The sequence below is a fragment of the Pimephales promelas genome, chromosome 2, assembly GCF_988280905.1.
Source record: "Pimephales promelas chromosome 2, fPimPro1.hap1.1, whole genome shotgun sequence".
Lineage (NCBI taxonomy): Eukaryota > Metazoa > Chordata > Actinopteri > Cypriniformes > Leuciscidae > Pimephales > Pimephales promelas.
Genome location: NC_142770.1, coordinates 34086598 through 34104860, shown reverse-complemented (window position 1 = coordinate 34104860; position 18263 = coordinate 34086598). Strand labels below are relative to the sequence as shown.

The 18263-nt window shown below is 39.8% G+C and overlaps 1 protein-coding gene and 2 long non-coding RNA genes across 7 annotated transcripts in view; 2 read left to right on the top strand and 1 right to left on the bottom strand.

The window, feature by feature from the left end:
- LOC148997241 (uncharacterized) overlaps window positions 1-4220 on the top strand; it is a 50384-nt gene extending 46164 nt beyond the window's left edge. The window contains exons 2-3 of the long non-coding RNA XR_016147120.1: window positions 131-251; window positions 4052-4220. This is a non-coding gene — a long non-coding RNA (uncharacterized LOC148997241). The remainder of the gene's footprint in view (window positions 1-130; window positions 252-4051) is intronic.
- Window positions 1-18263, bottom strand: part of LOC120464435 (protein NLRC3) — a 263102-nt gene that overhangs the window by 231731 nt on the left and 13108 nt on the right. For all 5 annotated transcript variants that reach the window (XM_089122176.1, XM_089122179.1, XM_089122182.1 and 2 more), the window contains exons 6-7: window positions 6484-6555; window positions 4216-4389 (exon numbers count right to left, since the gene is read on the bottom strand). In XM_089122176.1, coding sequence (XP_088978302.1) covers window positions 4216-4389; window positions 6484-6555 — 246 coding nt within the window. The remainder of the gene's footprint in view (window positions 1-4215; window positions 4390-6483; window positions 6556-18263) is intronic.
- Window positions 15193-17475, top strand: LOC148997240 (uncharacterized). Its single transcript, XR_016147103.1, has 6 exons — window positions 15193-15496; window positions 15973-16027; window positions 16488-16611; window positions 16912-16951; window positions 17079-17139; window positions 17242-17475. It is a non-coding gene; the product is annotated as an uncharacterized LOC148997240 (long non-coding RNA).

Here is an 18263-nt window from a genome sequence, read left to right as displayed (position 1 = left end):
TTCATTTGAATTATTTTCTTCTGAACTGTTGTTTTTGCATTTTGTTCATTCTTTTATTTGTTTTTAAATGTGATTTAGTGAGTTGTACATTTTCTCCCCAATTGTGAACATTTATCAATGTTTATGGTAGGGCTGTAGTCAAGACCACCTGTGTCGAGTCCAAGACAAGTCAAAGACCAGGACTAGTGGAGTCCAAGTCAAGACCGAGTCCAAAGAGGTTCGAGTCCAAGTCAAGACCGAGTCCAGGACAGGTGGGAAAAAAGTCTTCAGGGCCTGAATTTCGTTTTTGCCAAACAAAATTGTTAAATTTTTCTTGCCTAAATATTTGTGCTCATTGCATTTTTTTTTACAATGGGGTAATGTTGTTAAGAATTTAAACAACACAAGGCTTGATTTAAATTGTTCAATTAAATTGAAAAAAGTTACACAAATAAATACAATAAAGATACAAATAAAGACAAATAAAGAGAAACGTTTTTGAATAGTTCTAATAGTATTCATAGACAGAAACTGAATAAAGTAATCAAATGGAAAATAACACTAGATAGTATTTTAGTCCTGAATAAATTAAATACATAGGCTATTAATCCTGATTCCTTTAACTAAAACCTCTCTTTTGTTGTTTTGACGACAAAATTAATGACCGACACATATGATTACTGTCACTTTAAGAGCTAGCGCATGGATTCTCTCTTCTGCTTATTAAAGACAAAACCGACTGTTTAGACCATTATACACACGAAGACCGAAATTGACTCAGTTTTGAGTGTTAAAGCAATATAGCTAATCCGTGAAAAATAACTTTTGTTACTGGCCAGCTGTTCTTCATTGTTATCCCAGGGAGCGCATGAGAACTGATAAAATTGCTTGAATGTTAAACAGGTAGCACTAAGACTTAAAAAGACGTGCAAATGGTAAGCTATATTCACGATGCACTACTGGCCCAAATGCAAGTGAATATTCCGTCATGTCCCGACTCCTGAACGTGAGTGTGTAGTATTGCAGCAGCGCTTGATGCGGCTTCCACAACACGAGAGAAGAGAAGACGCGGCACGGTTGAACGCTCGCGCTGTTTGTGAAATTGCGTCTGGCAGATAGTTATTAAAAGAATGATTTGATTTTATAATATGTTCGGATTACGATTGTGGGACTATTCCACATTATAAATGGGAGACGGTGAGACCTGCAGGAATCATTAGAATTGTGCGCAACACCCAGTAACTATAGTAACAGCATGAGAAGCGCTCCGTTGTAGTGAGCACTTGGTCGGTTAATTTCATTTTCTACGTTAACGTTACCCAGATAGGCTAGTAATAGACCCCTTCAATGTTTGTACACATTGGAATCCTCTGTTGGGTGCGCGCGCAGCATGGGGTCAGAAAAATGGCGCGGCTAATAGACCAGCATGATATTGTGTCAAGTTATGCACTGTCTTTGAGGTCTTCACGGGTCCAAAAACTCATGCCCGACCCGAAAGAGACCCGTAATGTGCTACACCGAACCGACCCGGACCCGTCGTTCATTTCAAAAGTTGGACCCGGACCCGTGCAGACCCGAGAAATGACATAAACGTACTGCCCGGACCCGACCTGGACCCGTCTATTATTTGAAAACTGGACCCGAACCCGGCAGGAAGACACAAACCCGACTGGACCCGATTGTCACATATTATTTCACAAGAGTTGCGAAAAATAAAACTTTTTGTCTTACCTAATTTTAGTAGCCGTCGTCTCGTTACTGGCTGACTGATGCATTAATCCACCGACAAGAAAGTTCTATCCGTTATTTCTCTCGTTATTCCAAGCTTAATCCACTCATTATTTCAGCTTTAAAAGTCCACTTGATGTCACAGTGATGGATGACAAATGCAACCTTGCACATGTACATTCTGACTCGAGTTAACTCATAATACCTTTAACTGTTTGCCCTTTTGAATAACGTTTGTTGCTTGTTCAGCTTGATCATATCTGTGCTCTCTGCTCTTCATTGAGTCTGAATCTGACCACCAAAACTTTAAGATTAGACAAGACGGTTCATTTATATTATTATAAACATTGGAGAAAATGTAAAGCGCGGTTTGGCGGAAGCTCTGCTTTGGTTGCCATAGAAACATGACACGCGCTTGAGATTGCACTCCGATCGACGCGTATAATTACGTAGTTTGTGGGCATGTTCAGACGGTTTTATATAGCGATATAAGCGATGACTTTTGTGTGTTAAAAGCGGAGGTTTTACCGAGCCAGCGCCAGGGGAAAAAGACCTCTATACAAAGCCTGGGTCGTGATCAACAAGCGGGAAGCAAGGCTATCCATACTGCAAATTGCAGGGTAACGTTAATTATTTATCATATTGGAGACGGATGCACTGTAGACTGATTGACTTGATGGTTATATTTCCCTAGAAAACTGTCACGACTAGGCTACTAATCACTTACCCAGCATCCGTCACCTTTCCTCCAGGGTCATTATTGCTAAACTAAACTGTCTGTCATTTCACCAATTATCGCTGAGATGTGTGGAAATCGCGTCAGTGCGTGATGTAAAAAAAATAAAAAATAAAAAATAAAAAAACTCATTAAGACACAACACACGGTTAGAAAAAGCATGCACAGTGTACAAAGCCGATGTAAAAAGACATAAAACAAAAATCATAGTAGGCATATTAGTATTTATCGTTAGTATTTATCACAAGTTAGTATTTATCGACGCAACAAGTAGGCATGTTGACGAGAAATTCTCCGGTAGCTGGTTTAAACTATGGTTACAGCACGATGGAATTAACTTTTCTGACCCCGACATGCGCACTGCGCACCGCATTTTTTTCTGTGACGTCAACCGTGAAGGGGTCTATAAATTAACACATACAAAAATGTTGGACTCGGTCGAGACCAAAAGCCATATTTGGCAAGACCAGAGTCCGAATACCAGCGAGTCCGAGATAAGTCCGAGACAATAGAAAAATGGTCTCGACTCCGGACTTGAGTCCAAGACCGGACTCGAGTACTACAGCCCTGGTTTATGGGGTTGAATTTTATGTAGTATTCAACTGAGTGAAAGAACAAAAGGGTCAACTGCAAGTGTTCACTTATTGTGAATTGAAGTGAATCCTTATAACTGGGTTTACATTGAACCAAGACAATAATTTAACAATTTGATTTTTCTTTCTTTTGAATATCAACAATAACCCCAATCATTTATTTAAATATAAAGATTTACTTTATTAGTTAAACAGTGTTGTCTTTATTACACCTCCGTAGTCGAACCTACTGGCCTATAGTTAATACTAGTAATAAGTGCAATTATTTGACACGTGTGCTACATAATGATTCATTTACCTGACATAATAAATTGTTATATTTGATTATTCTAACAGACTTTGGCTTTATTTTCATTAACGTTATAAGGAATAGTCAAACATTAATGTACATTTAATGATGTACAGATATCATTATTAAACCTTTTTCATTTTATGGAGTCAGATGAAAACGAGTTAATACATAAGAATAAGATTAATGTTATTCATTTAATTAAAAATCACTTTGCCATGGGAAAGACGGAACACGCGTGAAACCTTCGCCTCCAGTCGAACGCCGTCTTTGGATCAATTTTGTAGGCCTTACAGAGTGATTCTTCTTTCTCAAAATAACACAAAATAAACAAAGTAAAGATGAATTTGACTGATAGCATTATTATTATTATTTAAGATTTCTATAGTTATGGTGAAATATTGATATTGTGTGTTATTTTGGCCATGATAATCATGTAGTGATAAATCTGATCTGGTGTCAGTCCTGGTTCAGGTGAAACACACACCACTTCCCTCTTTTCAGCTGCACACACATTTTGAGGACATGCTCACGCTTTTGCAAGGGTCTGTTTGCTCAAGCATTACAAGGCAAGTTGATTTACACCAAACATTTGTGCTTTAAAAACCCTCTTCACTGTATCCTGCATCTGTTGTCTGGTTTGTAGTTCGTCCGGTTTATTTAACTGTTGGTTTTACTGTGTTTTGTGGGATAATAATATAGTGAGATGTAAATGTTCCTTTTCAGGGAGACTCTTCACCGCTGTCTTCTACCGCCGGCAGGATCTGACGGTTCAAGCAGGAATCTGTCGCTGAACCACCGGATGGGGCTTACGCCAAACATATATTCTATACACTATCTACATATTAATCCTTATTCACTCAGAGTCTTTATGGTAGAGATGATCTTACCCCAGTGTCTCCAGTTTACAGTGATGATTCGCCAGTAGATCAGAAAGCTGCTTCACTCCTGAGTCTCCTAGTTTATTATCAGACAGATTCAGTTCTCTCAGGTGTGAGGGGTTTGATCTCAGAGCTGAAGCCAGAGCAACACAACCTTCATCTGTGACTCCACACTCCCACAACCTGTAGAGAACAATGACACACATTAAGCCTATATCCAGAGATAAACACAACACTTAAACTATAAATAACATACTCATTGGTTCAAGTTGTTAAATTACATCAATTAGGATTAGGGGATTGAATGTACAGTTTGTACAGTATAAAATCATTATTTCTATGGAAAATCTCCATAAATCATGGAAACCCAACGGTGTGTGTGTGCTTAGTGCATTTGTAAACATTTTAAAGAACGTGTGTGTGTGTGTTAGGACTGTCTTCATAAAGTATCTTCTTATTAAACGGTCTGTACACTTACAAAGTTCTCAACGCTTCGTTTTGTATGTATGGAGCCTTATTATGTTACTGCGTTAGTGTGGGGCTATTTTGAGCCTTGTTAGTGGTATAAACTAGCGATTTCTTTTTACTTAGTCAATGCCCCCATTACTAGCATATACGCTAAACAGTTTTTAGAGATAAAAATCTTTACATTCGATTATCATGAAAACAAATCTCAGAGAACGATTGACTAGGTACCGATGTTTTATTAGACCAAAGGTTCATTGTTCGCCGGAGTTCTCCTTTAATTAACATTAACTAAGGTTAACTGCTGTTCATTGTTTGTTAATTAACATACTACATTTTTAAATTAAGGTTTTTATTTGTTAACCATAGGCAAAACTCTATGAACTAACATGAATGATCAAGGTAAAATTGTATTGCTCAAATATTAATGCTGTAAACATTTATATTGCATAATGCACATAGTTCATGTAAACTAGCTAATAAATCATTGTTAACAAATTGGACTTGCAACATGTTATAGCTAAAGAAACACACATTTGACATTTTTTAATGTTTAAATTATTTTCAGATGGCAAATTTTGTTATTATTTGAAACGTCTTTTTTATTCATTAGGTTGGCTTGAAAAAGAACAGTTAAACAGTTACATTTGGAATGTTTAATTTGTTATTTATAGTATTATTTTTTGTTTGTTTGAAAGAATGCCTTTTATTGACATGTTTTCATGGTTCATACAGTTTTTTGTATTTTTATAATAAAGTTCAGCACTGTTTTACTTGGAGTGTTATGTTTGTTTTTATCCAGTATCAATTTTAAAAACTGTCGGTTGATTAATCGGTTATCGGCAAGTACAGCCCAACCTAGCTATCGTTATCGGTAAAATCCAATATCGGTCGACCTCTACTGTTAATCAAGTCAAGTCAAGTCACATTTATTTATATAGCGCTTTTCACAATACAGATTGTATCAAAGCAGCTTCACACTGATAACATGAAAGTAACACAACACAGATCAACAACATTGCTAAACACTAAATAATCCCAACTGAGCAAGCTCAAAGCAAGCCAAAAGCAAGGCGACAGTGGCAAGGAACCAAACTCCATCAGATTGGATGGAGAAAAAACCTTGGGAGAACCCAGGCTTAGTCGGGGGCCAGTTCTCCTCTGGCTTACATTCATATTGTTTAAATATAAATATTAAATATCCTGCCTGTGCTGAGATTGAGTGTGTTTAAAGTAAAGGGTGTTAAATGTATGTCATGATGTCAGAGTGTGTTTTTCAGTGTGACTATCAGTCCTGCAGTTTCAGCTTAATGAGGAGCAGCTCATGTGTTCAAGCATTTACAGATCAAACACATGAACTCACAGTGCAGGAGAAACACAGCAAACGCTTTATACATATTAATCCTCTTATTCTGGTTTTAATTTACTGTTTTTATTTTTATTTTCATTATTTCTTATTTTTTATTTTTTATTCTAAACTGTTTTAATTATTCTGATTTCTTTTGATTATTTTAATTTCTTCTATGTAAAGCACTTTGCCATTGTGTATGAAATGTGCTATATAAAAAAACTTGCCTTGCCTTGCCTTACATCATATGAACAGACATTAAATTATTTGATGAATTTAATAAGGTTGTTTCAATAGCTTTGCTTGTAATTAATGTAATAATAGTTATTTCCCTGAATTTTATCCATTTGATTTAAAAGCGGAAGTGTGTCACTCATATAATTAGTTAATCCATTAATTTATAATGTTTAAGTAAGAACTGTTATAATGTTTTAGCAGTGATGCTTGTTCTCAGTGTTACTTACAGAGCTGATCTAGTTGCTGTGACCACAGGCATCAGCTTCTGAAGAACTTCATCTCCTGTGTTTTGTGGGACACTAATAGAAAATAAAAAATAAACAAGTTAATTAATAATGCTAACAATAATAATACATAACATCAGCAAATAATACATTATACCTTCCTAAATACTCACAAATATATTTTTTAATGAAACACAGCTTTATAAAGGATGTGTGTTAAAGTTGTTTAGTGTCTATAACTGTAGAAGTCTCGTATTCAGCAACACAGATTTGTTTTCTCTTTTTCTTGTCAATGTCGTTTGTCAAGGTCTATTAGTCTACGTTTACACTCCAACACTATTCTCACATATCAGATTTTGTTGAGTCAAATGCGTATATTTTCATGAATCAAGAAGTATTTTGTGTTAAACAAGTTGTTTTTGAAGTGAAAAGTAAGCTAATAGTGATAAAGTCACATGGGGAAGCAGCACTGGTGCGCACACACACACACACACACACACACATACACTCGTCTCATTCCTCCATCACATCGCCACTATCACACAGGAGCGTGCACACGAGATGCTGACACTCCACTCTCCCTTCCAGATCCTTTTCCTGGTCACTTCATACACTTGCACTGCACTGTCTCGTCGTTTCCTCTGTGTGTGTGTGTGTGTGTGTGTGTAGTCAGTCATCCAGCGGAAAGTTGGCAAAACGAACAATCGAGCGGCAGCATCTGATGACGTCACGGCCGAGTCGTGCCGGCGAATCGCAACCAGAAACTGACGAAACAATTGTCTAATGTGAATAGGTTTCTCGTGTGTATTTAAATGCAACCATTATGTGTTGTGTTGTATGTGTGAATTAATTATGTGTTTATAATTGATTATCAAATAGATTAAGTATTGTATATGTATTCAATGTTATATGGACCTGAAAATGGAGTGATCCTAAAAGGGGCGGGGTTTGGCCTACAGAAACCAAGGCCAAAGTTGGTATACAATAGAGTGCCGAAGTTACGACGTCACTGTGTAGGCCAAAACACGGAAATGAGTTAGCATGTTAGCACTCCCGGTTCCCTCGCACTAAAGCCTATGGGATTTTTGAATGGATTTTTGCTAAATCGCCTGAAATAAGTTCTGTGGTGAACTTTTTTTTTTATCTTCACGTTTTGATCTATGACATAAAACACACAGTTATAACCTGCTTGCGTTTTTTTAAACTTTATTGTGTCTTAAAAATATCTGACGGCTCTATTTAGGCTTCAAAATGTATACATTTTGTATATGTAATTTTGTAATGTATAAAAACTCTTTGTTGAACACAGATCTTATTTTTTGCCATTTTCCAAAAGTCTACGGGGAAAATGCATATCTTTTCGATCGAGGGAACCCATGCGCCGCTAACTTCCCAGTTGTCCTACAAAGTGACGTCATCACTTCGGCACTCTATGCAGTCGGCAACTAGTAATAGTTGGGGGGCGTGGTCGGCGTGGGGGAAAACACGAGATGGTCCTCACTGCGGAACATGAAATCCATGGGGAGAAGTCGGATCCAAATCCAACTCCTCCCACATTACATAAACCTAAGCCTAACCAACTCCGCCCCCTGATCCCTAAACCCATCCCTAATCCCTAAACCCAACCCTAATCCTACCCATCTCCACCCCTTGGATCGTGATCCAACTCCTCCCTGTGGATCTCATGTTCTGCATTGAGGTGCTACTGGAAAACACTGTGAATGTTGTGTGTATTTGAATTAGGGATGGGCGATACCAGACTTTTTTTTAATTCGATACCAATATTTTTTGGTTTAATTTTAACAATACTGATATCGATACCATTTAATTTTTTAATTGTACATGTGATTTTTTAAAATAATGTTAATTGTTTGTAAAATTTGATTATTACACTTACATGCAAATTACATCCACATAAACATTGGCCATTAATACATTTATTACAAAATAGAGGTCGACCGATTCATCGGATTTGCCGATTAATCGGCACCGATAGTTGATTGGTGGAACTATCGTTATCGGCAAAAATCCGCACCGATAGTTATTTCCTGGTTTCGTCCGTTGCTGGGGCGGCTGAGAAGTGCGCACTGTCATTCATTACACAGTATGGGAGAGCTGAGAAGGGTCTGCTGGCATCATGCAGTACAAAAGCGGCCTCTAGAGGTGTCATAAAAACTATCAACTGATGCCTCGTGTTGTTTATTTTCGACACGTGACACTGCGCGCTGCACTGAGAGCGCGCGTTGTGTGGAGAGCGGAGATCGCTGACATCTGATGCGCGTGCTAAAGCACGGACAGCGAAAAGGTATTTTCACAGGAAATTTTGTCATATCATTATAAACTGATGAATTTGTTGACTAAATGCTGCATTAGTAGAGAAAGAACCGCACAACAGAATGTTTGTTTGCCTTCGAGAGTGGCTGAGAGGACGCACATTAGTAGTACCTCAAGCGGTTAAAACACTGACACAAAAATACACCTAAATCCGACCCGAATGTTTAATGTCACAAATTGTTCCCATCTATTTGCATTAGTTTATATCCAGCTGGTCACTTTGATGCATTCATTATGCAGCGACGTTGCATATAAGCTAGAGACGTATGATAGCAAACTGATATGTTCATACAGCCGACAAAAACAAACGAATCAGAGAAGCATTCGATTTCGGTTCTTTTTTCACCATCACTTTAATACATATATTTATTTTTATTATATATTCATTAAGTTCTATAAAATACAGGGCTCCAGACTGCGACCAAATAGTCGCATTTTGCGACCAAAATTTGAGAGTGTGCGACTGAATTTTACATCCAGTCGCACATGTGCGACGGGTAAATTTGCCACACGTTAAACGCATGGTAAGCGTGGAAGGGACACGTCAATGAATCCGTGACAAGAGTAGCGCGATTAAACGTCTGTGGGAACATGAGAGACGATGTGAGACGGAGACAAATATCACAACCTGATGTGCGTCTGAGCGATCTATCGACACGTTACCTAGCAGCGAATACAAACAAAATGAAAGTGGAACTAAAATACGCAACTCATATAGGCTATGCTTCACGGACCGTTGGCGTTTTTATTAGATGGGACCAATAATAGACAGAGCAGCGCATAGTGGAGACCCCCGAACCACCGACAGTAATAAAGCCCCGAACTTGCCAGTCGGTGGATAACATATTAATTAACATTAACTAAGGTTAATTAACTGCTGTTCATTGATTGTTAATTAACATACTACATTTTTAAATTAAGGTTTTTATTTGTTAACCATAGTTAAAGCTCTATGAACTAACATGAATGATCAAGGTGTGATCAAATGATCAAATGCTGTAAACATTTATATTGCATAATGCACATAGTTCATGTAAACTAGCTAATAAATCATTGTTAACAAATTGGACTTGCAACATGTTATAGCTAAAGAAACACACATTTGACATATTTTAATGTTTAAATTATTTTCAGATGGCAAATTTTGTTATTATTTGAAACGTCTTTTTTATTCATTAGGTTGGCTTGAAAAAGAACAGTTAAACAGTTACATTTGGAATGTTTAATTTGTTATTTAGAGTATTATTTTTTGTTTGTTTGAAAGAATGCCTTTTATTGACATGTTTTCATGGTTCATACAGTTTTTTGTATTTTTATAATAAAGTTCAGCACTGTTTTACTTGGAGTGTTATGTTTGTTTTTATCCAGTATCAATTTTAAAAACTATCGGTTGATTAATCGGTTATCGGCAAGTACAGCCCAACCTAACTATCATTATCGGTAAAATCCAATATCGGTCGACCTCTATTTGTCACGGGCGTGGGTGCAGGCTGAAGAGGACGAGGAGTCAGGATTCCAATAACAACAATATTTATTCTAAATACAGGACGGAAGACAGGTTTCAGGAACACGCAGGGTAACATTCAACATTGACCGACAAGGACAGAATGAAACAGAGGAAACTAAATACACTGAGGAATCAGGGTTAATGAGGTGAAGACAGGTGATACAGATGAACAGGACGCTGAACGGGAGGCTGATGAGGGAGTGAGTTCAGGTGTGCAGACGAGAGGATCATGGGAAGTGTACTGCCCTACAAAGCAAAAAGGCAGTAACTACGCAGAGTGCAGAACTAAGAAAAATTACTTTTGCTAGGGCTTTTTGCAGTTACTGGACAAACGACTACCATTTTTATCTAAAACGACACGCATTTAAGATAAGATTTTTTGTCATATAACAAAGGATGTCTTGAATGTCATGAAAATTGTAATAATTAATGCTTTATCAAAACTGCAGTTACTGCCTTTTTGCTTTGTAGGGCAGTGTAGTGCTGGAGACGCAGACAGGATGGTGCAGACGAAGGACAGAACTCCCCCCTCCCGGGAGGCGTGACCTCACGCCGCAGAACAGAGGAAGGAGGGGGGACGAACTGGGGGCTGAGCGGGGCGTGGCCAGGGTGGAGCAGGCTGAAGGCGTGGCCAGGGCGGAGCAGGCTGAAGGCGTGGCCAGGGCGGAGCAGGCTGAAGGCGTGGCCAGGGCGGAGCAGGCTGAGGGCGTGGCCAGAGCGGAGCAGGCTGAGGGCAAGACCAGGGCGGAGCAGGCTGAGGGCGAGACGGAGCCGGTTGGAGGCGTGGTGGGGCAGGCTGAAGGCGTGGCCAGGGCGGAGCAGGCTGAGGTTGTGACCATGGCTGAGCGGACCCTTCGGGCGGCCACGGCGGTGAAGACCCTTCAGGCGGCCACGGCGGTGAAGACCCTTCAGGCGGCCACGGCGGTGAAGACCCTTCCGGCGGCCACGGCGGTGAAGACCCTTCCGGCGGCCACGGCGGAGATGACGGAGGGAGGAGCCATGGAGGGGGCAGGACTGACGACTCCAGGGAGCCGACTGATGGTGGCGGAGCAGGTGATCGAGGAGACCCGGGTGAGGCCATCGAGCCAGCGAGACCGGGCGATGTAGAAGGGCTGGCGGGACATGGCGACACCAACGGCTCCGGCGACTGAGGCCGAGACGAGGATCCTGAAGACCGCGGCGCAGCCAGAGCGACCGAGGACCAAGGTGGACCCGGAGGGAGAGAAGAGCCCAACTGAACCAGCAGGACGCAGCGACGAGGCGAAGCAAGAGGAGGGTAGTCCCAGGGTGAGGGCGGGTCGATGAAGGACCAAGGGGGAACCGGGGGGACGAGGAAGCCTGGAGTAGCTGGTGGGCTGAAGGGCCACGGCGGAGGTGAGGGAGGTAAGAGCCATGGTGGAGGTAATGGACCAGAGGGCTGCGGCAGAGACCAGGTCGAGGAGGTTCGAGGAGGAGACCGGGGATCCCCTGACCCAGATGGAGTTGGTGGCCGGCAGACCCACGACGATTCTACCTCCTCGAAGCACTCCGGGGAAGCAGTGGGGCTGCCAAGCAGTGGTGGAGAGACGGTGAAAACATGATGGATGGGAGGAGGTGGGAGAGGGAGGCTGGGTGGGATCACGGTCTCGGGCTCTGGCTGGACGGTCTCGGGCTCTGGCTGGACGGTCTCGGGCTCTGGCTGGACGGTCTCGGGCTCTGGCTGGACGGTCTCGGGCTCTGGCTGGACGGGGCTGGACGGGACCAGCGATGAGGAGGGTTCCGGATGGAAGGCGGTGAGGGCTGGTGGGGTGAAGATGGTGGGTGTGTGTGGTTGAGCGGTGCTGGTATCTTCAGCCTCACCAACGGTGAAGACTGACCCACTCAACCACAACACAAGATCCAGGTAACAGGAGAGGGTTCCTGGAACCGCAGCTGCTGGGGCTTGCTGGTACAGATGATTATCCAAACCCAGCCAAAAGACAGTTTTTAAGACATCATCTGACCAGCTTACCCCAGCAGAGAGTTCCAGGAAACTGGCGACATACTCCTCAATTGGGTGTCCATCTTGGAATACGTTGAATAGAGTTTGCGCTGGGGTGAGGAGAATCCCCATGCTGCAACTTCCACTTTTGGGTCGGTCAATCTGTCACGGGCGTGGGTGCAGGCTGAAGAGGACGAGGAGTCAGGATTCCAATAACAACAATATTTATTCTAAATACAGGACCGAAGACAGGTTTCAGGAACACGCAGGGTAACATTCAACATTGACCGACAAGGACAGAATGAAACAGAGGAAACTAAATACACTGAGGAATCAGGGTTAATGAGGTGAAGACAGGTGATACAGATGAACAGAACGCTGAACGGGAGGCTGATGAGGGAGTGAGTTCAGGTGTGCAGACGAGAGGATCATGGGAAGTGTAGTGCTGGAGACGCAGACAGGATGGTGCAGACGAAGGACTGTGACACTATTACAAAAGCAAATTTGACAACAAATAAACAATGTTTAAAATAATACATTATTTTACAAAAAAAAGTTATTAAATAACAATTCATTATAACAAATATTAATAAAATAAATTATTATAATTAAACATTAATTAAACATATTTTTTCCCATTTAGCAATGTTCAGATAGATATTTAAATTTCAAAGTTTTATTTTTAATTACTGATAAAGATTTTCTAATCTTTCACTGCATGAAAAGTGGGATTTTCGTCAGTAAGCGGCACTGTAGATTGTCGTGGAAGTTCAGGTTTACGACTGCACACGGCAATTTACAGGCAACACCCAAAACTGCCGTGAATTGCCGGAAATTGACGTAGGCCTTGCTTGCCAGTTGTCCCCCCATGACCCCCCTTTTCCTAAATCTAGAGGAGGCTTTGACATGTAAATGAAAATGCTGTGAGCTATACACATGCAAATAAGGGTAGGGGAGTTTCACCCCAGGTAACATTTTTCTGAAAGATATACCTCATTCTAGGAATGTCTCTGGTAGAAATAGATCAGGCTCACAGTGTTTTTTTGTTTTTTTTTTACATTACACATAATGCACAACAATTACAACAATAGCATGATATCCAAAAAGATAACAATCAACAAATAATAATTTCACTATAAATGAATAAGAAAAAATAAAAATAGGACAGAATTGAAAAAATAAAATAAAAAGGGGAAAAGGACTATCTATTATGTATAATATAATGATTTCAGAGAAAGCTAGAAACCAGTAATTTGTACTACTTAAAGAAAGAAAATAGCATACACATTGATTCACTTTTCAATTAGCTTCAATATTCTTTAGTAAATACAATTGTATAACTACATTTTTTATCGATAGAGAGACTCAATATACAACTGAAAATCAGACCAAAAAAAAAAAAACTTCAAACAAGGTTTAGAATTATTCATTTTACTCTTATGAATATGAAATTTACCTAATAAAATTATAGGATTCATCATAATATTTACAGAAGCAGTTTTCAAATTATATGATAACATCTTTGGATGTTAATTCACAGTTATAACCAGATGGTTTTTTGGGGTTTTTTTTTTTTACTGGTTTATTTATTTTAAGTAGCCTAATCAAGTTATTTATTTATGCACACCCTGTATTTGTATTTTTCATTTCATGGTAGCCTATATTAGGTCTTAGCCTGGCTGCGCCCGCCTACGCACTTCCGCTCAATTTCATTTTCCTTCAGTACTGCGTCTGGGACCGCTCCATATCCTTAGGTTTCCAGAAATCAATTTTTTGTAGGACCAATCAGCGAATAGAGGGAGTGGCTGAGAACGATGACGTTGATGTAGTGCGTCAGTTTGAGTGCAGTAATGGCAGCGGAGAAAGACGTGAGAAAAGCTATTCGGTCCGTTGTTGGAAAAGAAACTGCCGAATATACAGAATTTAAAGCCGGATTGTTGTCGTCTCACCTCTTGTTGCACAACGGAGGACCAAGTGAAGGAGGCAGAAAGGTTGGAAGTTTGTGCTGGGCAGCTCGTGCACAATGACCGTGACATTTTGGACTTTAGCCTGGTGTTCGCGGTGTTCGGAAGCCCCGAGTCCTGGCTGCTAAACTATTGTTGAAGATCCGCTCAGGAGTCATGTCAGTCGCTCAGATTCCCAACAGTAAATTTACTGATTCTTGTGATGAATAGAACATTTTGAGCCCCTTTGTGCACTCGTACAGGAGGTTGGTGTGTCAGTTTTACATGTTGTAAATCATACAAATTGGTTGTGATTTTAAAAAAAAATTGTCATAAATAAAAATTTGAAAACCCATACTTTGGAGACTATATTTGATTTTCAGTTTTAGATGTCAATGGTTAATTTGTTTTAATAAAAAAAAAAAACTAAATGCCATATAAAAATGTACAAACACATACTTTGAAGACCATAATTAAGGTAATTAAGAAACAAAAATACGTAATATGAAAAATTGTTGTTTATTACACATCTGCAGACAGACTGATAATTTACTGTAACTTACAGCATTGACTGAATAATCACTAAATATACATTTCGAATTAATAATTGTTCCTAGATTAACAAAACCTGCAGCTCTCGTTGACTGAAATCCTATTGTAAATTTAATCCTCTGATCATTCGGAGTTCGGACTTGTTGTTTCTTTTACTGTCTATGGTTGTTTCCAGCCGTTTTGGCGCATGACATACGTCACTCACGACCACACATTAGCGATTGGCTATGGCAGATCGTGAGTGACTCTGGGCAGATCCAATAGATTTGAACTTTAATAGTGAACCCGCCTACAAGGAAGGAAACGTTTCTCAATTGAGGGAGGCCAGACTCTCTGTACAAATGAAATGTATGTACGAGAGTCTGGTAGAACCAGGCTAATTAGGTCTATCCACCTTATTCCTAATTTAAAAAGAACTAACAGCAACAGAAAAGTCATGGACAGCCGAGGTCGGACAACTCTATCAAGAGCTTTGATTTCAACCACAGTCGAAATCCAGTGAACGTCACTCTGATTGGCTGAGGCAACATATCATCATAACCCAACCTGTAAAGCCAGCCACTCTGATAGGCCGAGGCAACATGCGAGCCATGTGGCGCGAGCGGCGCGATTCAGCGTGTTTTTCACATGGTTGGTTTTTCAAGCAGAAAATAACGGCACAGATATTCAGCCTACATCGCCGTCATGATCACTGGTGAACCCATCTCCTCTAAATTGAAGGTAAGTTCGTCCAATCTAGTGAATTCTATGTCCATGTCTACTTATGCTAGTGTTTGGTAGTTTAGCGTTATTGTCTTAAACTTCACAAACCTGCTGTGATTACTGCCGCGAATGTTCAAGGGCGTTAACCTTAACGGCACAGTTTTTTTGTTTTGCGTTAGCTTGCTGCTCTTAATTCTTGACACTAAATTGTATTTTGCACGTTGTTATCTGGCTGCTAGGTAGCTACCATTCTTTGCTAGTAATCAAACTAACTCGTATTGGGTGTTCAACGGGCTTTTCCCAATGCGTTTACTCTGAATATCGTCAGAAATTATATGTGCCAGGATCATACAAACTCAAAGTTCGTAATGTGCTTGTATGCTCTAGTGTAGGCTATCCTTGTTTGTAAAACTGCAACGCTGTTGTGTGATGGAGTGAAATCTTTAACTCCATCTGTTTGTGATGTTTGTTAACGCATTTGTTTTGTCTCTCAGGTGCTGTAAGGAGTGAGGTGCCCTTCCCTGATAGGAGAAAAAACACCTAAACAAGGTAACGTTACGTGTTGTGATCTCATCCTCTTTTCTCTTGATCAGGCCCCAGTCAAATAAACAGTAAAACTAAACTAATTTGGTATTAACGTCTGTGTTTACGGATGACTTTGAGAGTAAGACAGTGGTGAAAACGCCAAAGAGAACTGGAACATGGCATGTTATATTCATAAATGTTTGGCCAAGTTTAAATGTTACTAGGTCCAGTGTTCGATTCACCATCAGGTCCTGCACAGAGATTGTTCGAGGCACACCTTCAGGTCCAGACATGATGGGTCACGGCACGTGCGAGGCACACAGTCTTCAAATCACTGCTATTACTTTGAATCTGAATCAGAAAGAGCTTTATTATCTAGTGTGCTTGCACACATAAGGAATTTGTTTGTGTGCTGAGGCTTCCAGTGCACATATACTAACACAACAGGAAACGTATTATAATTACAAAATTATTTTAATTTCAGGTATAACCATATGGAACTAATAAATCCATGAAGACCGATCCCGTAGTGATGCCCCCAGTCCCCCGCCCAGGTCCAGACATGATAAAAGAGTACAGCGCAGTGATCTCAGCACATGACAGGCACGGTGAGTTGTCGGCTGCGTTCACATTAAGCTCATTTAGGATTATTTTGCTATTCAGGTGGTGGTCATATGACCCTGGATGCCTGTTACACAGTGTACACATTGCTTTGAACAAGAAATTAAGTAATTTAGAATTTTTTTACAATTAAGGCCGCAATTTTCATCAAAGTACTTTGCAGTTCACCAAGTTTTATAGATATATCTCTAATTGTTACAATATTGCAGATTTATTATTTATCATCTTATAAATATGTTCAGTTTCATCATTTGATAATAACTTGTATAACATTTTTTGTGGTGTAGATGCAGTGACTGAGACTGGGAGATGCAGTGACTGAGACTGGTAAGTATTGATCTATTGGCAGTGGAGAAGACACTTTTAATAGACACCTTCTCTCTTGTGAGCTAGCAAACTTTGCTATTCTAATTAGAGCATTGCAAACCTCACCAAATGTGTTTGTTTATTTCAGTGTTCCAGAAAAATGTCCTGAAACTACTGGTCGACATCCGCCATCGCCTGAAGGAAACCAGGTAGTGGATGCAAAGGAAACATATTTTTGCTTACAAATTTGGGGACTTGGGGCAGATTGTCTTTGCATACATCTAAATCATTGGTCTTTTTCAATTTTGCAGAAGGGATCATGAAATTTGGTTCCATAGCCACTGAGGTGTATGTACATCAAGGTGAACGTGTGTGAGCACCTCAAGCACGCGTCGCAAAGACTTGGAGGTGGAGGATTCACTACGCCCCGATGAGCCTACAGGACTTGAATTAAGAGTTTTAAAGGGATAGTTCACTTTAAAATTAATTTTTGATATGTTTTAGCTTACCTCAAGGGCATCCAAGATGTAGGTGTCTTTGTTTCCACAGTATTTTCAATTTTGATATTTTTACGACAAACCATTCTTGTCTGTCAGTCATATAATGGAAATCTATGGGGATCTCTTAAAAGAGCATGCACAGAGAAATCCAGATTAAACATGATTTAATGAATCATAACTGTAAGTACACATTGATGGCTTAAGATACGAAATGAGCGGTTTGTGTGAGAAAATGAACAGTGTGTGTATGTGTATATATATATATATATATATATATAAACTGTTTGTTTTCTCTCACAAATCGCTTGTTTCGTGTCTTAGGCCATCAATGTGTACTTAATTTATGAGTCATTAAATCATGTTTAATTTGGACTTCTCTGTGCATGCTCTTTGAGGTGGTGACCATAGACCTCCATTATATGACTGACAGACAAGACCGGTTTGACCTAAAAATATCAAAATTGAAAATATTGTGGAAACAAAGACACCTACATCTTGGATGCCCTTAAGCTAAAACATATCAAAAATTAATTTCAAACTGAACTATCCCTATAAATTACATCCTTATTATTTGTTCACAATTCTGCCTCCACTGTACATTGTGTTTGATATATCTGGTGCCCAATTCTGATGCCATTCAGGGCAATTTATTTTTTGAATAAAGATACAATATATTATTGATTTATTTGTATAACTGTAGTGCTGTATGTATGTTATCCCATGTTTCCAGAGGGTGGAGGACATGTTTTCTGTGCTTTGAAGATGTTCTCCTATGCTTTGTACATTGTGTGTTTGTTCTAATAAAGCTATTTCTTTGAATAAACAGTATCTGG